Raw genomic sequence first — 27308 nt, forward strand, 5'->3', positions numbered from 1 at the left:
CATAATCTGCATTATCTAGATTCTGTGGATGCTTTTATTACTGTTGCTTCATTCTGTTTGTTGCACCAGTTCTTTTTATTTTACAATGATCATTGTTTTTATTATTATTATTTTTACTATTTACCATTGCTTTTCTGTAATGCATCAAATTCATCGCAGTGGAGAAGCATGGTCCTGTAACATTGGCCGCAGGAAACAAAAATCGTTATTTTGACAGGTTATCGTTTTTTGGTCACTGGAACAGAACATGTGATTTTTGAATTATGATGAGAACACCAAAATAATTCTGTGCCTCCTCGATGGCACTGAACAGGGAGACGTACATGTGTTACGATTCCCCGCAGACAGCGATGACTGGTGAGGTATGGGGTTATTGTCTGGGTACTCCAACTGTAGATGTCGCTGTTGTATTTGTGTGACTTTATCATTGCAGACCAAATGCCCTTAAAGTCTATGCCTAAAGCATCAGAACCTTGGCTAGGTGAACAATTATTGGTTTAGCGCTTTAACGTCGCACATTCTTATTGGCTTTTAGTGTAAGGTCAAACTAGGTTGCACATGCGTCGACGCTACACACAATCCGACATCAATCTGTAGAGTCAGCAGTGCTAGTATTTCGCGAAATTAGTTTTCGAGTGGTTTTGAGTGGTGGCAATTCGTTGAAGTATAAAGAAACGAGACGGAGCAAGAGACATTTTGCCACAGAGGGGTGAACCATTGTGGTTATCTGAAGGATTTAATTTTTAGTAAATTTTTTTAGTGAAGCATTTCACAAACGTGTCTTAGATTCGATTGTCGTCGCGGAGAATGACGAGCAGCTCAAAAAGGAAAGAAGAAGTTCATTTGGCCAATGGGGCCGTAAAACAGTCCACATGGAGTAAAGTGTTCAATAGTAGCGCCGTATGGGAAGAGAAGGTTTGTATTTATTGTTAACGTTGATTCTTCAAATCGGATTCACGCGCGATACATAAGTCGACAACGTGGCTTTGGTAGCTGATTTACCAGTTCAGTGAGGATTAAGTGGCTACCTAGACAGATTAAATCAGGGAACTCCGGGGGATCGGGTAACAGGGTTTTCTCACAGACCCCGTATGGCGAACTATTTGGGGACATTGTCAGACGTATACTTTGATGTATGTAAGCTGTATGTTGTCCTTTCCAGTCAGCTACAATGGGACAAAAGGTTTGAAGTTAAGCTAAAGTGAAAGACACTCTTTAAATGTCACTTTTAGCGTATTTGGTAGAAAGTTCAGTGGAGCGGGTCTGAAGTATTTCAGTTTTTGACGTCTGTCATACGATATTAGCGTTGCCTTCTTAAGGACAAAATCGGCGGATAGGGAAGCTAGTCTTCCATTTACTGCAAGGGTATACAATGACGAATTTCATGCAATATTGATTAAATTTAATTGCCCGGATCCTTTGTAAAACATGACATTTTGAAGTCCTGCGCCACAGACCCTAAATGCATCATTTATAAATCGTTTTTCTGTTATCCAATATACAAGTAGGCTAATCAACAAAAAAATGGAAACGCCAAGGTTAATACTGTTAATGTAGTTTAGGACCACCACGGATTTGGACCTACCTGATGTGTGGCATAGGTTTCCTTCCATTTACTCCAGTGCAAGTAAAACGTAAATTTAAACCACAATTTTCCCTTTTATTTTATTATTTTTCTTCAGGATGAATTTTTAGATGTAATTTACTGGTTTCGGCAAATCATTGCTGTTATCCTTGGAGTGATCTGGGGAATTGCACCACTGAAAGGATTTTTGGGAATAGCCATGTAAGTATTACCCTTTGATGTCATCACACTTGCCTCTTAGATGGACAGCAAACTGATTGTGAATCCCATGTAAATCTTGAATTAAACTGCACAAATCAATTTTCTTTGCCTGGTCTTGCTGGTGGCTGTGGTTGCTTTAGCTTATATATTGTTTTGTTTTTTAGTCTTCGTAAACATGCTTTCCCACAGTATGTGCCTTAGTCAGTTACTATCTTTTGCTATCTTTGAATCATAGCTGAATAAAGAATTTTGTTACCCAGGAAAGAGTGAGACCAGCTGTGTTGCAAAAACTGGAACTTTCAAAATGTAACTATTTATATTCATTCATTAAAGTCGTCTGTTAAAAAGAATGATAATAATAATCATAAAATAAATGGAAAAAAACAAACAAACTAGATGAGGCCATGAATACAGTCACATTATCAGTGTATGAATCCATGCTTTGCTCTCATTTTTAATGTCAGGACAGCATGCAGTCTTTTGTTCAATGACCTATTCCAATGCTGTGTACTGCTGTTGCACCATTGAGAAAAATTTTCAGTTCCTTTTGCACCAGTGAAAATGATTTCTTTAGACACAGGAATCACCTTGTATAAGGGGTGAAAGTGTGGCATAATAGAGTGATGAACACTGCCTTTATTCCACCAGATTCTGCGTCATCAACGCTGGCCTCCTGTATGTCTACTTCAGCAGTTTCCAACAGGTGGATGAGGAGGAATATGGAGGGACATGGGAGCTCACCAAAGAGGGCTTCATGACCTCCTTTGCTTTATTCCTGGTACCTCCACTTCCTATGTACTATTGCTACCTTGCCACTTGAATAGAGTTCATTGCTAAGAGTGATTTAACCAGGGCTGGGACATAATTTGCACATTGATATATAAAATGATTTATGCATTGAGATATGAAACATTTGAGGTTTACTGTTTGAGGCTCCAGTAACCGGTGGGTAAAGTTTTGACCACCATGCATTTAATGGTGCAGATTTTCCCCCCCCCCAATTGGTAGGTCCTTTTTAAAATTATTATATTTTTGTTTTTTTGTATAATTCAGTGCATTATCTACTGATGAATTTGTGCTATTCATAGATTTTTTCGATGCTTTAATTTATTATTATGTAATGACTTCTGTCCATCCGTTTGTCCGTCTTCCCCAAACTGGAAAAGTAATGGCTGGAGTGCACATTAATGTTTCAAAGAAGACACAACTTATTGGGTGTGTCCCATTACTTTTAATCTCCAAAAAGTAATGGCCCCAAGCGGAAGAAACCTTTTGATTTTGGTGGCCCCATGACTTTTCCTCTTGCCACAGGCCCATTGTATCTCAAAAAGTAATGACTGGATTTGCCAAGACATTTTCTGTCCATGTTCATGCAAGGGGAGGTTGTTGTGCCTTGGCAGATGTTTGGACTCTACTGGGTGAATCTGGTCCTTGAACAGATGGCTTCCCTATGACAAAAATGGTGTAGTGTATGTTAAGCTGTACGTACATGTTCTTACAAATTTGTGCTTGAAACTTTGATGGGGAGAAAACAAAAAAGATTACTTTCTAATTGAAACTTACAAATAACATGTTTCAAAATGAAGTAATGTTCAAAAAAAGAAGTTGGTAAATATTCAGTACAATCGAAAATATATTGCAAAATTTACTTCATTACTTGTTATAAAAATAGATAGGACACTTTAAGGCACCTCCTGTTATGCATGGTATGTGAACAATGGGATTCAAATAAGGGTATGAAGACAAGGCAAAGTAATGTTTTAATGTTTTAACAGCTCAGTTTTTCATTTCCTACTCCAAGAATATTGAAATTTAAAATCTATATCTGACGACCCTAACCCTTACCTTGCTTTGTGGTTCCATTAAAACAAGTGCTTGTTTTTCTGTTCTAAGTAATAAAAGAACACCTTGGGATCTAATCTTTATTGTCCCTTTTCCCCCCAGGTGGTATGGATAATATTTTACACGGCACTACATTATGACTGAAGAGCTGTGAAGAATGCATTTCGCCAGCAAGAGTATGGAAAATTTTAGTTGCTATAAGATGTAAAGATGAGAACTTTGAAATCCAAGTTGTGTGTTCTGTTGTCAGTAGCACACATGGTCTTTGGAGGAGAGCATCATGGGTACTTGAGGAGTGACCTTCCAGACTGGTTGTGCATCAGATTTTTAAGCTAAAACTGTCCTGTGCACTGCCATGGATTTTTTTGTATCTTATAAATAGCATTGTATTAAACAGGAGACTCTAACTATTTAATACATTTTTTTGTTTTGTCTCAAGTAGCTTCCAGATCAAATCTTACCATATGTTCAGAGCTTAATTTAAAAATGTAAATTATCTGTGGAATTTCCATTTTATCAAATCCAAAATGTATTAAACAATTTATTTGTATTTTTTCTCATGTCTTGTTTAATTAGACATAAAGTATTTTGTAGTGGATAAACTGATAGAAAATGTACTTGAGGGCTAATTGTTATGATTCTGTGTGATACTAGGGAGAGTAATATGAAATGAATGAGGCTGTGAGGGTATTTGAGGGATTGTGCTTTGTGATTGACATCTTTTGGGAATTCAATTAAAGGTGGGCTTTATTTGGCCTTTTTCCTAATATGTTTTGTGGCTGTGCAGTGCAATTAAATATGCTATTTGTAGCACATTAGCTTACCTATAGGCCTACAAGTGTTTATATATTTATTTAATTTTTTTGAGGATACATTGTTTGACACTTGACAATTTTTTTATTATTATTTTTTTAACCAAGTACTTCTCTGGGTGATACATTTATTGACAATCCTCTAAAATGGGTAGGCAGTGCTGTTCCTGAGGGTGGTGGAAGCAGCCCCCCCCCCCCCCAGCTAATTACCATGATAGCAGTACATGCGCTGGTTCACTTGTAAATTATGCAACAAAAATGGTCATATTAAAGACTACTATTGCTTATAAAAAGCTTAGAAATTATCTAAAATTGGAGCAATTAACTTTGAGCAGAAATGCATGTAGCTCTTTGTAGCTATCCACCCACACCAAAAGCGTTCAGAATGAGGAAGTTCATTACATTACATTACAGGCATTTGGCAGACGCTCTTATCCAGAGCGACGTACAACGAAGTGTATAACCATAACCAGGAACAAGTATGTCGAAAACCCTAGAGAGAAGTACCGGTCCAAGTGCAGGGAACAACCGCATAGTTCAACTTGGACCCTGAAGGTTAAACTGATTAACACTAACACAAACGAGAACAGCAACAACGCAGTCTATGCAAAAATACAAGCAGTAGTTAAGACAGGTGCATTAACTAAGTCACCTATGAAACAGCTACCTAGTTACAACCCTAAGCTTAGTCATTTAAGAGATTACAGGGAGGTAGGGAGGGGTGGGGAGAGGTGCAGCCTGAAGAGGTGAGTCTTCAGTCGTCGCTTGAAGTGGGTCAGTGTCTCAGCTGTTCTGACCACGGGGAGGTCATTCCACCATCGTGGGGCCAGAACAGACGTGTTCGGGAAGCGCATGTGTGAGGAGGGGGAGGTGCCAGGCGTCCTGAGGTAGCAGAACGGAGGGGTCTGGCTGGCATGTAGGGTTTGAATATCTTGTGGAGATATGCTGGGGCTGATCCCTTGACTGCCTGGTATGCTAGGACCAATGTTTTAAATTTGATGCGAGCTATAACAGGCAGCCAGTGGAGGGTAGTGAGCAGGGGAGTGACGTGGGAGTGTCTGGGGAGGTTGAAGACCAGACGAGCTGCAGCATTCTGAATGAGTTGCAGGGGTCTGATGGCAGATGCCGGTAGTCCAGCCAGAAGAGAGTTGCAGTAGTCCAAGCGGGATAGTACCATTGCATGGACCAGGACCAAGTTCACTGCAGACTCATAATGATTGTAGTTTTGTAACATAGGTCACTTCTCTTGGCTATTACCAGGCATCTCACCATTAAAGGCCAATAATGCCTTTTGTTGGAGACCGTCAGAGTGAGCATTTACTGTAACGGGAGCTGAGAAAATAAGTGCGCATTCATACAAGTGACTTGGCAAATAATTGTGGTTTTATGTAAGCGTGCCAATGTTCAACTACAAAGGAATTTGGCACCCAACATAATATAACGAATGCAGTTAAGCTGTTAATTCTGCAACATACTAATTTGAACACTTCTGTTTTCTTTAGCTTTCTTCAGTAGTACTGAATTACGTTATACAATCCACTAATCACGTTCAACGTGTCCATGAATTGAACTTATCACATACATCTTTGCTAAAACAATAATAAAAACGTTTTAAATTCATTTTTAGGATCTACTGGATTTAGGCCGACTGCGATCTAGTCCTGGCTTTTTAAAAGCAAGTTTCGGAATAAAAACATCTAACCTCACCTGCTCCTTTTGTGATTGTCTTGGGGGATCACGAATGAATAAAGTTTTGAAATATGACGTTTGTGTCAAGATGGCGGCGCCCCTTTCCACGATGAAATTCTGGAAACCCGGTAAGTGTAATCGATATACCTAGATTTAGCTTACTTTCTTGCCACGGAGGTAACTGCTTTTCTGTGTACGACCGCATTTCAATGTGCATGGACACTTAAGTGTATCGGAAAATGTGAAATGTTTATCGCAAAATTTCAACCGAGCTGGGTAGCTAGCTATGCTGCAATATACCAGCTTCTGCCTCTGCTAACAGCAAGCTTGCCGAACAGGCAGAAAAGAGCTAGTTAGCCGTATAGTTGCTTGCTAACTCATTTACTGGCGTTGTCGTCTATATTATCCGCTACGATCTGCTCGAAAATACAAAAATAAAAGCATAATATTTATTAGGATTCGCTAAGGGGAATTGTTTCGTCGGCCCAAACGGCAGAGCGTTTATCTTGGTGGCTGTGTATCTGTGCATCATCATACCCATTTACCTAGTTGGGCAAGCAGGATGCATTAAGCAGTTGCTATTATAATGATCTGCAGCGTGCTTACTAGATAGCCTGCAAGGGGAAATGCTTTTTCAACGATTTGTTTTCGTCTGTATCGTACAGATGGGTCTAAGACGACTGTACATGAAAACGCCACCGTGGTTGATAGTTGTTGTAACGCAACACAAACCTACAGACTAGAAACTTCAAGGACCACTGTGGCGAAAATATAACGAGCGTGTACAATTGTAGCCTGACTGCGATTTGTCCTAACCATTTATTAAAGAAGTTATGTGTTCCAAGGTATAACGTTAACCCAGTAAAGCAAGTTTCAAATATTTGAGGAATACACATGCCCGGATGGGACCTTCGGAGAACTCTACATGTTTTATTTTTTGTTTAAGTTTTTTATTGTTTCACAAATGAAATGAGACATACTGTAAATGTCAGGTGATGTAAATAAAACCCTCCCGAGAGGACCTTGAGAAAGTATATTATGCTTAACATTTTACTTCTCACTATACGCTAACATTTCTGCAGAAACCCTAGCATTAACATTTGCCAATTAGATCCATGAATACGTACAGTTGATTGCAACGTGCACAATAACGAAGGAAACTTTGAATCAACGCACAATACGAGAAGGATAACAATTTGATTGGATGAGAGATTTAGATTAGTAAAGCCAATATAAAGTAGCACTCTTGGTCCACCCTTTGTCCAACATGGATAGTAAATGTCGGAGAAAATCTTCCCAACAATTTCAGCCCTTGAAACATTCCGTATGTAGAAAGCTACCCATGGTGTGAAGAGACTGTTAGGAGCAGGGTGAACTGGGAATAATTTTCATATGAGAGTTTTATGTGCAGTAGAGGCAATGAATACGTTTACTATTAATTAGCTGGGGACCTAAGCTTGAGAGGGGAGTAAATGTTTTTCCTTAAATGTGTGGGAATGTTAGGGAGTGTTGCTCTAGTGGCAAAAAAACAGTGGGTGATGCTCATTGGGTGGTCCCAAGAGGGTAAATAATACTATGTGGCATAAATATTTCATTTTATATGCATTTATTATAAAACCATTTAAGTTTATATTTTCATAAATACAAGGTTTATAAAAAGTCATTTCCTCTCCAGCTGATTTATAAATAAAACTCAGATGCTGTAGTATATTGATCTCTCTAACAGGTTTTGTGGCAGAATTGGGAAGAATTTCCCCAGCTAGATCTGATAACCTGACAAAGGACTGAAGCAACTGAATTTGTTAAAGGCATATAGAAGTATTTCTGTGATTCATTTTCAAAAAACATGAAGGCACCATCTGTGTATAGTGGCATGAGTAGCAATACAATTTTGAGATTGCCGAGTACATAGTCCACATCTTCCAGAGAGAGTAGCTACAAGCCTTAGGGGAGTGGCTTTTTCATTAAGTTTCATTGATACTGATTGACTGAGGATGGAGGCTATGTGGCTTTCTCTCCCTAGTCTTTTTATTTTAGATTTTAGTTTTAAAACATGGATCTGATCTGTTTTTTCCATGACTACAATTTTGTTTTAAATATGCATTTTAACAAACTCTAACCTGGCTGTTCTGTTCTTGAGGCTCACAAGTGGTTTGAATCCTCCAGGGAACCATCCGAGGTTCTGCTGGTGAAGCCTTCTCTTTGTTTTAATCTTCAACACATCTACGCCTACATCCTGGAGAGTAGAAAGTATTCTTTGGTTGTCCACTACAGTGGTTTTCCGTGATCTATCAGGTTGTTTGCTATTGCTGAGCTCACCAGTTCTTGCTTCTTAATGTACCAATTAGTTGATTTTGATACTCCCAATGTTTTGCTATATCTCTGATCTGTTTATTCTGTTTTCTCCACCACATGATGGCCTGCTTTACTGGCATTGGCACTTCTTTGGTACTCATGTTGAGGGACAATAGCAACAGAATCCAAATGCAAATGTCACATGTAGAATCAACTCTAGACCTTTGTCTGCTTTCTTGTGCATGAACTAATGATGCAAAGACACACAGCTGGCTTAGCAACAGCTGAGCAGCCAGCTGTCCAGTTACATTTGGTCCCTTGAAATGGGGGGATCGCATTAAAAGGGCTGCAATTCCTACATGGTTCACTCAGTATGGATGTAAATACCCTCAAATGAAAGTTGATCGTCTGCACTTTAACCTCATGTTCATTGTTTCATTTCAAATCCAATGTGCTGGTGTACAGCGCTAAAATAAGAAAAAATGTGTCACTGTCAAAATACTTACAGACTGTGCTGTACAAAGGTAAAGGAAAGAGAATGAGAGTACTTTTTGCATGTCCAAAGAGAGCTGTATAGGTGTTTTGGCTTTGTGGGTATAAAGGGAATTTTGGATGAATATGTGTAAATATACAAGGGTGACTGATCTGAAAGTTTAAAAATGTATTTAATCATAAATATATATGTATGTACATATGAAAGGATGATATACATTTTTAAACTTTCAGATCAGGCACCCATACGAATGCGTATGATTTATATATTGCTTAAACTCCTTGGAAAAATAAAGAATAAAAAAAAATCAATAAAGTGACTCTTTCCTCCCCCCACCCCACCAGGATCAGAAGGCCCTGGGGTTTCAGAAGAACGAGAGCTCACAACAGAGACTACTGGCTCCCCCGTTATTTATAACCCCTTCACCGCGCTGTCCATTGAGAAACAGCGGCAGAAACTTCCAGTGTTTAAGGTAGGTACAGTACTCCTCTGTTTTGGGATGCAGGGGGGATGAGGCAGGTTTTTGCTCAAAGTATCAGTTATGCACATTTAGGAATTGCATTTTGTAATAAAATTTTCACTCCAGCATTTAACATTGTTGTTGTTATATATTGTACTGTATGTGTTCTAGGTTATGACAATGACATATTATGAGGGTTGAAAGTATCCATCAGTATTTGGTCTTGCTGTTCTGATTTCAGCACAGAAATCATATCCTGTACCTGGTGGAGAGCTACCAGACAGTTGTGATTGTAGGCGAGACAGGCTGTGGGAAGAGCACTCAAATCCCTCAGGTCAGTCTAGCATCAGTTTCTGTGAAACACATCACATGAATGCAGCTTGCTGCAGTACTTTTTTTTTTCTTCACTGTCAGTGCTGTGACTCATTTGTTCCCTTTGGCTTGTCTTCGATTTTGGTTCAGTGTTGAAATGGGGACTTTAAAATTCACTGTGTTCCGTCCTCCCCCCTCACCATCTTTCTCCTAATCGGTTTTCCTCTCTGTCTCTCTCCACCAAGTACCTGCTGGAGGCTGGATGGGCTGCGGAGGGCAAGGTTATTGGGGTGACGCAGCCTCGGAGGGTGGCTGCCATTTCAGTAAGTCTGCTGCTACTGTTTGTCCTGCCATCAGGACTCTTGCCAGTCCCTGTCTCACCCCAGAGTCCGAAAGGGTGGGTGCTGGCTTCATTAATATTCGTAGTTCACAGTGCAGTTTGTTACAGCATGTGGACCCATTCTGTTCATCCCAGGTTGCCAATAGGGTGGCTGAAGAACGCGGTGCCCTGCTGGGCCATGAGGTTGGCTACACCATTCGGTTTGATGACTGCTCAGACCCCCATGCCACCCGTATCAAGGTGCTGCAACCTCTTGCCATCATATGTGCTTTTGAAATGAATGTGACTTATTGAATGAGTGTGGTTCAAAACATCCAACAAATTACCAATGTTCTGATTCTATTTCAGTTCCTGACAGATGGCATGCTGGTGCGAGAAATGATGGCTGACCCCCTGTTGAAGAAATATAGGTAAAGGCTTCTTTGTGCAGACCCCAGCTGCTCATAGAACCTAGCTCACCATATTGAAGTATGAGTAATTCTGCCACATAGCTGTTGTCTCAGGGTTCATACCTTGCAGTTATAAAGTATAAATGCACTTTATTGGCATGACCTTGCATCGTCATAGTATTTCCAAAGCTATTGTTTACTAAAATGTAATCCCATACTCACCAATAACTCCACAAGAGATGCAGGCAAAAAAATGTTTTATTTAAACGAATAATTCTTAAATAAATCATGTGTCCCTTCACCTGAACGGATAAATGTTTACTTCAACACTGGTTCTATCTGCAGTGTCCTGATGCTGGACGAGGCGCATGAGAGGACTCTGTACACAGACATCGCCATCGGACTGCTGAAGAAGGTCCGTCTCCTTTTGTACTGGATTTGTTTTCGGGTCTGACCTGCACAAGAATGGGACTAAAGATGCTGGGCTGATGACACTGCAGTGTGCTTACTTGTAAATTGAAACGTCTCCTGTCTGTCCTTCCACAGATTCAGAAAAAACGGAGAGACCTTCGTCTAATAGTGGCTTCTGCCACCCTGGATGCCAAGGTGATTTCTCCATTCAGATAAGGGATTACAGCGAGGGATAAAGTGAGATGATGAATTGATTATGACTGTCCATTCAAAGTTTAGCTGGTTTTATTGCCTGCAGCTCAATTTCATTAACTCTGAAGAACAATTAAATGAGGCTCTTTTTATTGCATTCTGCCTAGCAAAGATTTGCATAGTGGCTAGCAAACAAGTAGGGTGTGCTAAGAGTTTTTTTAATTCAATTCTTACATGTTTCATTAAGATGTCCGGCAATTTTGTGGTAATTGGGGTACTTGGCAATGCTCAGATTTATTGAAATGGATGTTTCTTCTTGACCATTGATGTGGGATTCAAAATCAGTTCATGAAAAACAAACTCGTTATGCCATTGCACCGGATGGGATTAGCAAGTTATATTCTCCCTTTTCATGCAGAAATTTCAAGAGTTCTTCAACCTGAATGAATCTGGAGACCCCAGCAAGGACACCTGTGGTATTCTGACTGTGGAAGGACGCACCTTCCCTGTGGACATCTTTTACACAGTCAGGTATGCTGCTACACCCATGCAATCCTTCTTGAGCAGCATGTCTTTCAACAACAAGAGAGAGCACTTTGCATTTCTCCTGGATTCAGGAGTCAATGCCTTGTGTTCCTATTGCATAAAACTAGTTGGTTCATCTCTAGGGGTGAGACTTTCATACAAGTATAAGGACACACGGTTAAGGGAAATGAACATGTTCACAGCTCACTCTCAGGCACATGTGATGGGTTTGCATGCACATGAAACCCTGCTTGAATTTGGCTTCATGCTAGTTCATTACCACTCCTTCCAGCCCTGTTCCGGACTATGTGAAAGCCACCGTGGAGACGGTGCTGAAGATCCATGAGACAGAGGATGATGGAGATGTTCTAGCCTTTCTCACTGGACAGGTATGATTATGGGATGGATGGCAGCTAGAGATGTGCTCTGCTTCTATGAGGATCTCCAGTGGTCAGGGGGAATCTTATTTGAATACAGGGATTACTGTATCGTATGTTGTGTCGTATCTTGTGTCGCATGTCATATTGAGGGTCACTGAGATGCTACCTTAGTTGCCTTGTGAACAATCTTGTTGCCATGTAACAACCTTTCTGCAGGAAGAAGTAGAGAAGGTGGTGAGTATGCTTGTGGAGCAGGCTCGGGCTCTCTCCCGGTTTGGCATGAAGAAGCACCTTCGTGTTCTTCCCATGTACGCTGGTCTGCCCTATGCTGAACAGATGAAGGTTTTTGAGAGGGTGCCCCCTACTGTGCGAAAGGTAAATTCTCGATTGTCATGGGGTTGATTACTATAACTTTCAGGCTATGTTAAAATAATCATTTAGACAATTTGGGATATAAATGTATTCTTATTGTCTCATGGCTACATTAACAAACTCTTTTGAAGCCATGACCTTTGTCACAGCTGCATCTTGATAAAATAGAACATTGAAAAATATTTATGACCTTGGCAGATTTTTGAGGGTTTCCTTTTTCTGATCCAGGTGGTTGTGGCCACCAACATTGCAGAGACCTCCATCACCATCAATGGAATTGTGTTTGTTATCGACTGTGCATTTGTCAAGCTGCGAGCCTATAATCCCAGAACAGCGATTGAGTCTCTGGTGGTGACCCCCATCTCTAAGGCCTCTGCCAGCCAGAGGGCAGGCCGAGGGGGGCGAAACCGTTCCGGGAAGTGTTTTCGCCTGTACACTGGTACGTGGGTTCTTCAAATTGGGCCAGTCCATTTGCTGTCTGTCACACTGGTGTTGCCTGTGCATTGATATTCCCGTCCTCTCCTGTCATGTCTCAGAGGAGGACTTTGAAAAGCTGCCTGCTGCCACAGTTCCAGAGATGCAGCGAACCAACCTTGCTCCAGTCATCCTGCAGCTGAAAGCCCTGGGAATCGACAATGTGCTTCGTTTCAACTTCCTCTCAGTGAGTACCTGGGCCTGACCCCACCCTGGCCTCGGCCCCCTCTGCCCTGGCTTCACCCAGGCTAACCCTCTTCTGCACCAGAATTCTAAACTGGCGCTTGCATCCCCACAATCCCAATATTCTCCTCAGGTCATTTTTTTCTCTCTTAAAACCATCTAAAGATCTTGTAGGACTGCAGTTTTAAGGAATGTTTGATTAAACATTCTGTTTGATTCTCTTCAGCCCTGTTTGCAAAAGAGATGGCTTTAGCAATTCAGATCCAGAGCAGATATTTCGAACTGGAAGGGTATGCTGTTTGCTGCCTTTATGGTTTGAAATATGGTGAACTGTTTGACAGACCCTTAATGGCTTCATCACAACTGATTTGTTGGAATGCTGCTCTTTGATCTTAATGCCGACCCCCTGTGTTGCAGCCTCCACCTGCTCAGTCCATGGTCCAGGCTCTGGAGCTGCTTTATGCCCTGGGTGGTAAGAACTTATGTTGGGATCTTTGTCCTTAGCCATAACATCTTTTGATAACTGAGTTGCATGCGATGACAATAACTAAGAGCTCTTGCGGTTGAAAATCATCCTTGCCAGGACGTGTTTGGCCAGAGGAGCACCTGCCTCATTGTGGATGAGGCTTTGTTTGCTCCCTTCTTAGGCTTGGATCAGTATGGGCGTCTGACTGACCCCATGGGTGTACGCATGGCTGAATTTCCTCTTAGTCCCATGTTTGCCAAGATGCTCCTGGAGTCGGGAAACTTCGGCTGCTCCAAGGAGGTTGTGACCATTGCGGCCATGATGCAGATCCAGAATATCTTTGTGGTGCCGCCCAACCAGAAGAAGGCAGCTGTGAGTCATGTGGTTTGCAATGCCAGGGGGCCCCTGTTGTACTGCAAATGACAGTGATCTTGTGTGTGTTTGATAGAGGGTTGAAAGTCCTAGAGAGTTTCACCTCTCTGTACACCTGCCTGGTTCCTTATAGTGATGCTGCTCCCACACTTGAATGTGGGGTGTAATGTAGCAGAATACACTGGCAACCAATCAGTGAGCAGCATGTGACCACTGGCATCACAGAGTGTCACGTGTTCCGTGAACCACAAAGTCCTGAAGGCTGTCTTGATAATGGCATGTTCTGGAACTGTTATTTTGGAAGTTCATTTTGGCCAGGTGTTTTTGCTGGCTGGGTTTGTAACCTGTGATTCAGTTGAAAACCCATCGTCTGTCTCTAGTCACACTCAATACATACACAAGATAACTGGCTGTAGTTGAGGTGGTTTATTAGTGAAGTGAGACAAGGCATTATATTCAAATTATTTGTTAATGTAATGGATTGACCTGGAGAATTCTGCCTATGGAAGAAACATTTTTTAAAAACTAACTTGAATGCAGCAGTATACAGATGCTGTACTGAGTGTAAAATATTAGCACAGTTTTCATGTAATGGCTCTCTGTGACAGAATTCAATGTTAACCACTTAACTGTATTTTGTTTTGATAGGCATATTGCAAAACATGTAATGTTTTTACAAGTCTTATTATTGCATATTTGTCAGACTGGATGGTTTCAGGTCTTTAGATAAAATGTAATATTTGACAAACGGAACCTGAGTAAACAGGTAAAAGTTTAAAAAAAGTAAAAAGATGTGTTTTGTGTTTACTCTGTTTCACTTTGTCTAATGTTTTGTATCTGAAACCAATCAGTGTGACAAGTATGCAATAACAGAGGAAATCAGGAAAGGGGAAATACTTCTTTACGGCACTGTATGTTGACATATAATTGTTAACACTGCAGAATAAAATGAGGATAAGAGTCTTGAGTTCTGCTCCATGAATCTGCATGCATCAGCACGTTCAGTGGGATGAAGGCTGCTCGAAAGGTGGCTCCTTTAGGAGGTTGTATTGGCAGCTGACTGTGGGAAGACTGAATTGCATTTTATAAAATCCAGCTACCAAAGGTGTACTGCCCGAGATGAGTCACGGCACATCTGACTTAAATTAATTTCATATTTTATTTATTCTTAAGTGGGCTTGCTGAATCTGTGCTGTGTCCTTTTAAAAATGTCACACGCTCAGGCACAGTTTTACATTACCAATGTTTTCTTTTTGTTGGGAATCGCCATTATAATCAAGCCATCTGACCACCAGTGTAGACTGTGCGTCCCCACAAAGCAGGCGGATGTCTACCCTGTAGTTCACTCTTCTGCACTTCCTGTCTCTGAACTAAAAGAAGGCAAGTCCCATATCCTTTGTCTCACCATTCACCTCACCCATGCCTTGCCTGTCCAGCCAGCAAAGTTTAAACAGTCTGCATTGACTCATCCTGTTCTGTCTCCTGCTTGTTGGTTATCACGATTTGAAATGCATCCTTCGGAAATCATGTCTGACATTGAAATCAGCAGTGTTTGAATGTTTCATCCAAGGACAATATAATCCAAAAAGTGTGTGAAGCATATTAGACTGGAACACCACTCAGCCTAAAGTGATGGTCTTCCTCGTGGAGACTGAATAGCGCTTAGCATTTCCTGGCTGCGACTCGTGAACTTTCATGCTGAGATATTTTTCACAAGGTGGTGACAGAAGGTGAAGCTGCACTACTGCTTGTACTCTAACATACTTCTGCCCTCTATAAGCTCAAACATGGTCACTGTCATCATACCCCATGGCACATAGAATATCTGCTTGTCTGGGGTTCTGTCTTGGACACAATCGCCATTGCTGTCTGCCTCCGTTACCCATGGCATAGAGTGTTTGAGTCTGTCTTTGCTCCAAGGCAAAAGTCCCAGTGAATCCATTGTTCTGTTATTGAAGACCATTGCAGTTCAGCCTCTACCAGTGTAGGTACGTCTGTTTGTCTCCACTCCCCCAGGCTAAGGAGCACAGGAAGTTTGCCGTGGCCGAAGGGGACCACCTCACTATGCTGAACGTATATGAAGCTTTCATCAAGGTAAGGGCTGCTATGCATTGGAAGTGTGATGCCATAATATGTGTTTGTGTGTGTGTGTGTGTGGATCTGTGGTATTGTGTTTTACGCTGTCCTTCCTGTCCCTTCCCTCTGGCTCTTGCCTGCAGCACCAGAAGAGCTCCCAGTGGTGCCAGGAACACTTCCTCAACTACAAGGGGCTCTTGCGCGCGGTGACAGTCAGGGAGCAACTCCGTCGTCTTATGAACAAGTTCAAGGTGCCCCGCACGTCCAGTGAAGGTGAGTCCTCTGAATCAAAGATGCCTGTCTGCCTGGGATTTTGTAGAATCCTTGTCTTTGTTGTTGACCCACCCCTACATCCTGTGTGGCCCTCCAGGTGACCCCGATGTGATCCTCAGGTGCATCGTCTCTGGGTTCTTTGCAAACGCAGCCCGGATGCACCATTCAGGCTCCTACAGGTGAGCACTCTCGTTCCTACTCGGGGTATGTGGGGTCTCTGCCTTTCCGATGACATGACAGTTTGTTTGACACCGTTGCTGTAAATATCTGACCTTTTTTATGCTGTTTGATTAAGTGCGTAGACCTCGAGGATAACAGGCGTGCTCTGTGGATGATCATGTGTTCTGACACTGGGCTCTTTGTATCAGGACTCTTAAAGATGATCGAGAGCTGCACATCCATCCTAACTCAGTCCTGTTTGGTGAGAAGCCCCCAAAATGGTGAGAGTACTGGTCAGTGTGTGGTCATGGGAGTAGTGTCACTCTGTAGTCTGTAGCTTCAGACAATGTAATACTGACACTCATGGCGGTGAATTCAACCATATCTTATATCAGCAACCTCACAACAGAACTCCCAATAAGTTTCCAGCATTATTCCTTACCCCACTGATTTGGAAACAGTTGTATGTCCAATGTTATTATATCTTGTTATTCATTATTAAAACATCAGTAAGTACAAGAGAGGCCTAGAATGGAATTCACCTCGAGTTTGTATCTCCAACGAATGATACTAATGCTGAAAGTGTATCATTGATCTCGTATTTACAGCCAGTTCTGTGTTGTGCTGAACTGCTCCTCTCTTCCTCAGGGTGGTCTTTAATGAGGTGGTTCAAACGTCTCAGTACTTCATGCGTGATGTGACTGCGGTGGAGTCGTCTTGGCTGGTAGAACTGGCGCCACACTTCTACAAGCAGGCTAAGGTAGGAAAGTCCTCAGGGGTGAAGACTAGTGTTTGCCAGTTTATGAGGGTAAGTAACTGAATGCACGTACAGCGGGCATTCTGAGTTGAATTGCACAGAAAGCCAAATGTCTATGTCTGTTTAAGTCAAGCACCACTCATTTGCCCCTTCTTCTGTCTTCTCAGCATGGGTCTCTGAGCAGCAGCAAGAGGGCCAAAGTCATCTGAACCGGACGCCCTGTCCCACTGTCCCCTACACAGCCGCTTGCCCTGGGCCGCCCCTGCAGGAGCTAGGATGGTCATAGCTTTAGCCAGCAGTGCTCTAACAAGAAAGGCAATGAGAGGTAGAAACCAGTGTGTAGGGGGAGTGGGACATGCGAACCAAAGAGGAGAACCAACACTGTGTCCACCTGTCATGTACATAGGGATGTATTATATATTTATTTTCTCACATCCTCTCACATCTGTACATAGAAACGGAAGCTCATGTCTGGCTGACTCCCATTCCCGTCTGTTAGCCAGACGTAGGCTGAATTTATTTTTTTATCTTTTTAAGTTACGGCATGACACGGAACAGTATCAATAGAGGGAATATGACAGTGTGACATTTTTGACAGGCTCAGAGGTTATTTCTGAAAGCAGACTTTATTGACAGAATGAGAATCCAAGCTTTGTGGTATCAGATTTGGTAATGTATGCCATAATCTGTCAAGCAGTGAGAAGCGTTTATGGCCTGTGATTCAGTGATGTTGCCACAGTTGGCTTTATGTCTAGGTATACTGTATACTAAAAGCCAGGTGTGCATCTTCGCAAAGCTTGAACTGATCGAATGGGTTTTTTGCTCCACACTTTCATAAAGCTCATTTGTTTTATGACTGTTCTCCTGTGAAGTTCTTGGTCCATTTTCTCTAGCTCAGATTTAGTGGGCTTGTATTATTCTGTGCCAAATCCAGCTATAATGGGCATTTTAATATGTGAAATGTGCTAGTGCCAAGTGTTGCGTGGAGATTGAGAAGCAACGTGCCCATTTTTGCACAAACAAGTTCATTCAGGTACATGTGAAATCAAAGTAAAATTCCAGTTGGAAACCATTAATCATTTTTGTCTTGTTGATTGCAGTAAAATCAAACATGATTTATGTAATTAGCACAGAAGTATTGCAGTACACTAAAAGGGGAAACACTTAAAATCTGTATTTCATTTTATTATCTGTACCTGTTATTCTGGAAGACCCCACCTCCTAATGTAGCCTTCTGAAAAGCTTTTGGGAAGAATTGTTCCTTTACTACCAAGTTTCTGAGAGTGAGATAAAAAGATAAAGTCATTACTCCACTGAAACCTGCTTTCATTTCAGTAAGGTTACCTGTATAACTTTATTGGTTAATGTCTGCATGGTTATATTGATTTAGGTTTCACTGTTGCTGACCACCACAGAAGTACTATGGTTATGTGCAAACTCACAAGTAAATATACAGTTGAATATTCTTGCATGTTAAATACTCAAATAACACCCGAAGGTCACCTCTAGTCTTACATTTAAGTAGTTGACTGCAAGAAGATGTACACTCCTATCTACATAAACCTGTACTCAGCCTTACTGTAGTCTAAGAACTGAAGTTCCCCATTGGTTAAACACATCTCCTAAGGTCTGTCCAGGACATTTCAAAATAAAACCGGACGATCATTCATTCAACAGTTCTTTTGGCGTCATCTTTTCTCTCAACCTGGTATGTACACCTGTACCAACATATTTAGAGTGTGGTGTAAATGTACATTGTGGTAAAATATACTACTACTACATCAAAATTTTACAGAACAGGGGTCTTAAGAAAAAAGGCCATATATTGATTAGCTAGATATAAATAGTGTCAAGATTGAAAGGAATACAGGGTGCAGACTGACAATTCTTTAGTTTTTTCATTTTTTTCTTGTACCTTGGACATCATTTATAATATGTGATCAAGGCATCCAAATCCAATATCAGGTGATTGAATATAAAAATGCAAAGAACTACCTCACGTGGTCCAGCAAAGGACTTACAAAGGACTTGCGAAGATGTTGTCAGTCCTGTTTATTCCATACGTATTTGTGATTTTCTGGCCTCTGGATCCTAAAACACGAACAGTCCAAAGAGTGTTCATTATACCTTTTTGGTGTGAATATCTGGGAATTATAAATTGGTGAAATTATGTCTAGTCATAATGTGATACAGATGTTTCATAGTAATTCATATAAACTCAGTTAATATGAACATAAAATTCACATTATTGTTTATCAAATGTCTAATGATCAGCAGTATGAAAACATTGTATAATCTAATTGTGAACCCATTGCTCAGAGGAAAAAAGATTCTTTAACACAAAATTATTTTTATTCTGAAAAAGATCACTAAAAAGCATGTCGTAATTAGCACCACAGCATTTCCTACTTACTGCACTCTCCCTTTGCCGAGATAAAGAGCACCAAGTCTGGGAGAACTCATTGGAAAAGTGCCTTCTCTTTTGCACTTGAACTTGAGGTAAGATAAGGTTCCTTTGAATTAATTTATATTTGCAGTATCTTACATTTAGCAGAACAGTAGTCACTATATTCCTGTCATGACTTACTGCATAAAGGTGTTAAAACGGCAGATTCTGGATTGAATAATATTTAAAGTTTAGCCATTTTATTTTTAAACATCTTGCATATAAGTGCAGTAGGGCTACTCATACTATTGCTTTTAAACTATAGGCTAATATTTGATTTGAAAGGTAGGTCTACAGGTATTATTATTTTTATTGTATACTTAAACCGAGTAGATAATATTCTGAACTTGCTAGTTTTGGCCTACATGAAGTAAAATTGTGTACTCAATTGTTTTTTTTTTCTTTTATCTAAATGCGTATCAGGAAGACACAAATCTGTAATACAAACATTTTAGGGTCATGACATCAAAATTATCCTGCAGGGACGTCTTTTTAAATGCGTGTTTGATATCAGACACTATATATCCTGTAATACTTTGAGTATTATAATCCTCTGAAATGATCATTAATGACTGCTTTGAGGACTTGAGGATTGTCAGCCTTGTTGTTAGTCCATGAAAGGTTTGATTACATAAAAGTTCCAGGAAATGGCAATATCTTACAGAATCTGTGATGCTCCAGGCCCCTGGCCCGGCTCCCTGCCGTTCTGTGCCAGACCGTTGCGTAACAGTGTAGTACGTTAAATTGCCAAATGGTGTCAGTCTTGTCATATCCGTTCGTTTGCTTGCCATGTGTAGGGAGGAAATCTTTTACACCTAATTATTTTTCCTTGAAAACTTGAAACTTGAAAATTTTTGAAATGGTTTTGAAAGGTCAACTATATATATAATATGTAATATATATAATATAAGATTTTATGTTGTAGGTAAACTAGGTTGTGCTGTAGTCCTCTATGCTGGTTTGCGCATATTGTTGGGATGTGTTGAATCTTTGTGTTCAGTGTCTTCTTAAACTGTAGTTTTACAAACATTTTTCTCAATATCTTATTCTCTCTTCGCTGTTGGGTATTCTACATGTTCCCTGGCCTTTATCTTAATGTAGTGCACTTTGTTTACTGCTCACTATTTAGTTTTATGGTACAGGAGTCTTTCAGGGCTGTAACTCTCAGAAGCATTCACTGAAAGCCTTTCAGGCCATTTCCCTAGGCTTGCATTTAATGCATGCAAGATGAATGTGTCTTCTCATTTTTTCTGCTTAGGATCTGAGTTTGTATTTAAGTACCATTTCTTTGTGTTTTGTTTAATTTTTTATATTAAGTCAGGGGAGCTGGTTGGAACAACAACAACAATCATAATAAAAAAATACATATATAGGTCTGTGAATACATGAGCACAGGTTAGGGTGAGGCCCATTCTGAAGTGTATGAGCCTAAGTTGGTTAGTCACTGAAGTATGTACTTACTGCAAAGAGTCTAATTTCAAATAGATAATTTCCTCATCATCAGTTAAAAAACATAATAATAATACATGTACTTAAAAGAAGATATCTTTAGTAAAGCATACATTTTCAGCAAGTTCATGTAAAAGACTAATATTTGTTATTTCAGTTCATTTCAATGCACCTATTATTATGATACTCGTAATACTGGATAAAATATTCTGTTATCTGGCATGGGCCTACTTGTCCATGTGTATCACAACTAAATACACTACACTGTGGCTGCATATGTCTTGCTCTGTTCCAGCTGTAGCTTTCAATGTCTGTTGAATGCATCTTATCTGGTAGCAGTGTTGACAAATGCCGATGGTAATGAAAGAAGTAAAGTCATTAAAAGACATTTTAAAAGTGTAATTTTTTCTCCAGTGTGCGGTAGGTGTCGGGTTCCGGGAATCCCATCGATCGGTGCGGGGAGAGGAAATGTAAATACACTTCCCCCCCAGCAGTTTGAGAGAGTGGGGCTGACTTCCTTGCTTAGTCCTCCAATCGGTCTGAAGCGGCAGAAAGCGCATCTTCATGGTTCCCCAGGGAAACGGAGGCGAAGGAGGACTTTGCTTTGCCGTGGAGAGTGTATCAGAGTTTCAATTACCTCCGCGGAGTTGTAGCGAAACACCGTGGGCTGGGCAGGGCCTTCCTCAGCACCAGCGTTCACAGATTAAATCCATCCTTCCTAGTTCTCTCCTGTCCTTTACCAAATGCAAACATGCGCCCAGTCCTATCTCATGGGAAATCATGATGATAATAGCAGCAATGCAAAGAATAATTCAGTCACTCGAAGGGAGAATTATCACATGCAGTAATAATCTTGCTTTTTTATTTTTAGAATTATACATTACATTGAGCTTTTTGTGTCTTCATTACTAGTCCTTAGTCCACCTTGTCCAAGGCTTTCTACTCTGTGGTTGTGTTGAATATTTTGTACAATTGGAGAATATTTAACTGTGCTTATAAAACTTGAAGGGACTCTTGGACTTTCACAATTCATGATTAGCTTTGTTCAAAGTTTAGCTTTTCTATCGCCCTGTCTTTAATCGTGTTGGTGTACACTTTGCACGGTAGTGGCACTAACTGTTCCATCCTGCTGGAGACACATTAACCATGTTCAGTGATGGAAATCTGCTAACAACACTGGAACAGGGAAGATGTTATTGTAGAGTAATAATTACATCCTTCTGAAGTGTCCATTTCATTAAGGCGATGTTGCACATCTTACTTAAATGTTCCATCATAAACTTAATGACTTGGGTTGTCTCAGTTTTGCTTATAAATAGTGTGTGAATGGAAAGTGTCCCACTATAGCTTTTGGAGCTATTGCATACCACATGGAAAAGTGAGCAGGAAAGTGGAGAATTGTTTATTATTCTCATATCTGATTTTTTAGTTATACAATCTAAATAGGCAAACATTTCTCTGATTTTCGAAGAGTTATACATGAAACATGCCATAGATTTAAACAGCACCACAGAGGAGTGCTTTGTGATGGAACACATTTATAATACAGTTGTGCCTTTTATACTTAATATAGACAATTATGGTTAGTGAAGTCTATAAAATTTTGGTATCCATCTGCCATTGGAGTGCTGTTATATGCCATGTTATTACATCATTGAATGATTTAAATTGTTAACATGAAGGGGCATGAAATAGTGATCAGCAATAAATGGTGTTATCATGAATACTTCCATCTTTAGAGTATTGTAAGCCTACTTTTATGAAAATACAGTAGTGATGGAAGAAGTTGATGTGACAATAAAGGGGAAAAATAATAATTAAGCGCTAACATTTTTCCACGTATCTGTGTGAAAGTTTTCTCTACGTAAGCAACATGTTACTGGCAGGAAAATTAATATCCAAGAATGGTGTATTTATATATCTACTTGGATTATATTTTCTTGCAAGAACACACCTTTTTGTGAAATGTTTGTAGTCTGCTGCATGTATTTTTCACTTTCTGGTCCGTCAGCTCAGCAGCACAGTGAACGATAGGACTTCACCATGTGCAGGCAGTCTGCAGTTGCCTGATTGACCAGAGAAGCTGTTATTGTGTGCTGAGGTGGAAATAGCCAGCCAGCTGAAAAGGTCCCTACCAACCGGCTGCAGTGTCACCCTGCATGCCGTCTTGCCACACTTCCTGCCACACTCACCTGCAAAGCCAATCCGACCATGCGGTGAATCACTGCACTGGGAGCCCATGCTTTAGCTAGGCATGCCACCTGAGAACCCCACTTACACATAATTAACTTCTAAGGCAGAACTGAATCGTTTCTAAACATTTGTGTCTGTCAAAAGACCGAAAGTCTAAAAAGCAGTTATACAATAAATATATATATACAGTATACACAATAAATAGTATATACAGTAAGCTCCATAATATTTGGGACAAAGCCATAGTTTTTCTTGATTTGGTTGTACTCCATAATTTTAGATTTGTAATCAAACAATTCATATTTAGTTAAAAGCATATTGCGTATAATAGGGTGTCTTAATACATTTTGGTTTTCCCATGTAGAAATAACACCACTTTTTATACATAGCCCCCCCCCCCATTTCAGGGTGCCATAATGTTTCGGACAAATGGCTTCACAGGTGTTTCCGATTAGTCAGGTGTGTTCAGTTGCTTCTTTCGTGCAGGTGTAAGAGACCTTTAAGTATCTAGTCTTGATTTGAGGCATTTGATTGCCATTGGAGTCTGTTATTGCTGTTTGTCAAGGACCAGAGTTGTGCCAAAAAAAACAAACAGTCAGAGACAAAGGCCAAACCTTAGGCTTACCAAAATCGACTGTTTGGAACATCGTAAAGAATAAAGAGAGCACTGGTGAGCTCAGTAATTCCAAAGGGCCTGATAGACCACTTGGTGACCAAAGAATTCTCACCATAACAAAATATTACAGAGCCAAATCAAGAAGGAGAAAAAAAGTCTTTGTCCCAAACATTATGGAGCTCACTGTATGTCTTGTTTTAAACCTATTTCGGAGTCATTTAAGAAATATCATGATACATTGATGACTACAACATATGCTTTTTTATATTTAGTACTTACATAATGGATATAATATTCTATTTGAAAAGCTGTTCTTGCAAAAAAAGAAGCTAGACATTAGGTAAAAACAGATTTAAGCTGGTGTCAAAATGGAAAAAGATGGAATTGGCTGTATCCGTTTTGTTTTCTGAAGGATTTAGGATGTGCTGCCTTGCTAGCAGGCATGGTATTGTGTGTGAATTATATTTAGACAGCATGAGTAAATGGTTTCATATGGATTTAAATATTCTGTTGTACTCTGTTGTGTATTCTGTTTCAGATATTTTCTTGTACTCTTGTTTGAATTCCCTGACTTTCAGCCTTTGCTTTTTTTTAAAAGCACAGTGATTTTCATTTGATATTCTACTCACATTTTAGAGCAAGGAATACTGTAAATTTAAAGACACGTCCATTCCTCATTGGTAAGACTATAATAAATCCTCAGTAGATGGGCCAGAGCTATTGCAAAGCATTGGGGGAAGCTGGGGAAAAGATTTTGCTAGGAATGCTAAGCAGTTGGGAAAAAATGGCTGAAAAAATAAAAAAGGAATTTCAAGCAGGTGGAATTTTTACATTTGGAGATGCAATCAGTTGTTGAAGCTCCCTGCTCAGGTGACAAATTGAAAGTGTCTCAGTCTAGTTTATAGCCCTGATCAGGTCAAACGAAAAATATTGGAGGTCTAGGCAAAGAGACAGCCGGCCTGCTGCAGATAAATGGACTGATCATTTCTTATTGAGAAACAATTCCTAAAAGGTAGTTTACTGCGTGACTGGGAAGCACTGGGTACTCAATGTAGCTAGGTGCTCCTACCCTGACCCTTCCACTGCTTCTGGAATTAAATGGATAGAGAGAACGCTGCTTTCTGATGGCAGAACTCCATGAGAAAGACACTCCATTTGTTATGAAGTAGGGGTCCTGATGAAGTGTAGGGAGGTTTTTTCAGGCACACAAGGCCGGCCTTCAGACGGCAACTCGAAATGGATGGAAGGAGCCGATTGAATTTTACACTCCCCTGGTCATGATTAATGCGCTCGGCTTTGTGATGGGAAGATGCTGCCACAAGGTGGTGCTAGCGATCCACTAGTCTGCTTGAATGTCGCGGGAGGAGGCAGTGGGAACAGAAAGTCGCTCTCTCTGAAATGCCTCTCTCCCGTGTTAATAGAAAACCCTGCCTCTGCCTCTCTTGTTACGGCTTTACGGCTGGTTTCTCAAAACGTGTCGCTGTGTAACTTGGCAAGCTGGCAATGAATGTCAGTTTATCACTTAACCCATTGTAAAAGGTTGAAAGGCCTAATAAAAACCAAGCAGCCAGCCTTAGCAGACTATATAACAGAGTTTTATGGATGTTTTTTACTTATTCACAACTATCTTGTAAATTAGATTTTCAGAAGTTATTGAACATTTTTTTAAAACCCCACAGCCCATTTTTTCTTTTTTGAAAAGTCCTGATAGACTTCAAGAGTTACAAATAATTTTGTTTTTAAACTGTGGATTTGTGGAAAAGTATGATCTTCACACACATGTACACACACACAAACACATGCGAAAACAAATAAACTACAGTGAGAAGACCTATAGTATGCAGTGTGGTAACTTGGAGTTCCAATCCCAGCGATTTACAGTGTGTGTCCCTAAATCACGCAATGATAAGGCCCTGCATGCTGTGCCATTAAGGTTGGGATGGAGAAATTTATGGAAGCACTTCCAGAATGGGATCAATAAGGGATGCGGTGTTCCAGAGGGGAAGCAGCAACTGCTTTAATTTTGCATAAATAATGCAATGAGCCATTGAGTTGTGTAGCATGTTGTATTTCGACTGAAGGCTGTGGCCAGACAGAATCCTCTCTCTTTGAAGGGGAAATTGAGAAGATGGTCCATTAACTGGGATTTCACAACAAAGCCTTCTCATACCATAGACAGCAGTTATGGGGTAGGATCACAATGTTATTTAGGACATGTCCGTAGTCTGTAGAACTATTGACAATATTGACAGAAGCTCTGAAGTGACGTGTCCTTCCCTAACCTTTTTTTTTTGGCTGCTACAATCTGTCTGTCCTGAACCCCATCAAGCTACACTACAAGTTTTGCATGCTTTAATAAATTTGATGGCTGTCTTACAGACTAACCTATAGCTGCTTTTTGACTTTGCTCCACACATTTACTGTTACCACAACTTTCGACTTGAGTGGCAGAGATGATGAATATAACTTTTCTTAAAACTGTCTTGCTATCTGTTGTAAGGCCCAGATTCTGCTTCTGTAGAAGCTGAATGCTGTTTGAGTTGATACTAACTCTCCTGCTGCAGGCTTCTAGTAGTGACCAGGTCCATACGTGACTGACGTTCAGTCATTCTGATTAGTGGCATCTGAGCAAATGGGCAGGACAGAGAACATTTTGGTCTGCTTAGAGGAAGGGTAGATGCAGGCATTCTGACTGGTGGAGTACCTTTACAAAATGTCCTGCAGACAGGTCCTGCCACCTGTTTTTTTTAGAGGCAGACTGCACTTATATTTCAGTCTTTAGGTGAAAAGATGGAGGTGCATAGATCTAAATAATTCACCATCTACATTCTTGAACAATCTGCTACAATTTCGATTAAAGATAGGCCATGAAGGTAGGGTTAAAGATTCAGATATCCAGCAGGACTGGAAAACTTGAATCTTTAGCTTGTTCTTCTTCAAAAAATGTTGAGTGTGAATGGTTTATAAATGCAGATGCTGAAAAGTCTTTTGTAAACATATACCCAAGCGATTGCTGCACTGAGCTGGTGTGTGGTGGAATATTTTTGTAGTAGTGCTCATAGACTCATAGACATGGCTTCAGTGCGACCGTCCTCCACTGGAAATGTGACGGGGCCTCCGTGGCCCTGCCGAGGCAATGGGCCCTGTGGCTCTTTAAGGCGGAGGGATTGAGGAGATAACTGGAGATAAAAACAATGCGAGACTGACGGGGCGAGAGATGGCGGAGTGAGGGAGAAATCAATAGGAAATCAGCGTTTCGGGAGGGCCCGCCGTTTATCAGGTGACACGGTTAAACAGCGTTAAGGCACTAAAAGTGAGAAAAATACGGCCCGTCCCAGCCGCAGTATTGATCACACTGGAATGGGGCTGCAGAAGGCCGAAGCCACTAATAAAATAAGACGTATCTGAGAGAGAATCAGCCCGAATCGATCCGCCCAGTGATCAAGGCCAAAAACATCTTCACTGGAATTTAAACTTGTTCCGCTGACCCGTGCCCCCCAACACACCTCTTCTCAGCCTGCCACCTCTCTCCACCGGCTTGCTCTT

The 27308-nt window shown here is 40.7% G+C and overlaps 2 protein-coding genes across 3 annotated transcripts; both read left to right on the forward strand.

Annotated features, from left to right (window-relative positions):
- The first annotated feature begins 545 nt into the window (after positions 1–545).
- Positions 546–4395, forward strand: rab5if (RAB5 interacting factor). Its single transcript, XM_035380532.1, has 4 exons — positions 546–915; positions 1683–1786; positions 2435–2564; positions 3731–4395. Exons 1-4 carry the CDS (start codon positions 808–810, stop codon positions 3770–3772), a joined length of 384 nt encoding a protein of 127 aa, XP_035236423.1. The 5' UTR covers positions 546–807; the 3' UTR covers positions 3773–4395.
- A 1711-nt stretch (positions 4396–6106) lies between these two features.
- Positions 6107–18732, forward strand: zgc:158828 (probable ATP-dependent RNA helicase DHX35). Of its 2 annotated transcripts, XM_035383412.1 has the most exons (21): positions 6107–6257; positions 9262–9389; positions 9619–9711; positions 9935–10012; positions 10165–10269; positions 10378–10439; positions 10764–10833; positions 10965–11024; positions 11440–11552; positions 11839–11935; positions 12143–12301; positions 12527–12737; positions 12835–12959; positions 13373–13427; positions 13603–13793; positions 15810–15887; positions 16013–16142; positions 16240–16321; positions 16511–16582; positions 16950–17061; positions 17226–18732. In XM_035383412.1, exons 1-21 carry the CDS (start codon positions 6182–6184, stop codon positions 17265–17267), a joined length of 2139 nt encoding a protein of 712 aa, XP_035239303.1. In that variant the 5' UTR covers positions 6107–6181; the 3' UTR covers positions 17268–18732. The 2 variants fall into 2 exon arrangements, with proteins under 2 accessions (XP_035239303.1, XP_035239304.1); XM_035383413.1 differs by lacking the exons at positions 15810–15887; positions 16013–16142; positions 16240–16321; ... (1 more) ...; positions 16950–17061; positions 17226–18732 and adding an exon at positions 15074–15803.
- Positions 18733–27308: the final 8576 nt, after the last annotated feature.

This window comes from Anguilla anguilla, chromosome 11, assembly GCF_013347855.1.
Source record: "Anguilla anguilla isolate fAngAng1 chromosome 11, fAngAng1.pri, whole genome shotgun sequence".
Classification (NCBI taxonomy): domain Eukaryota; kingdom Metazoa; phylum Chordata; class Actinopteri; order Anguilliformes; family Anguillidae; genus Anguilla; species Anguilla anguilla.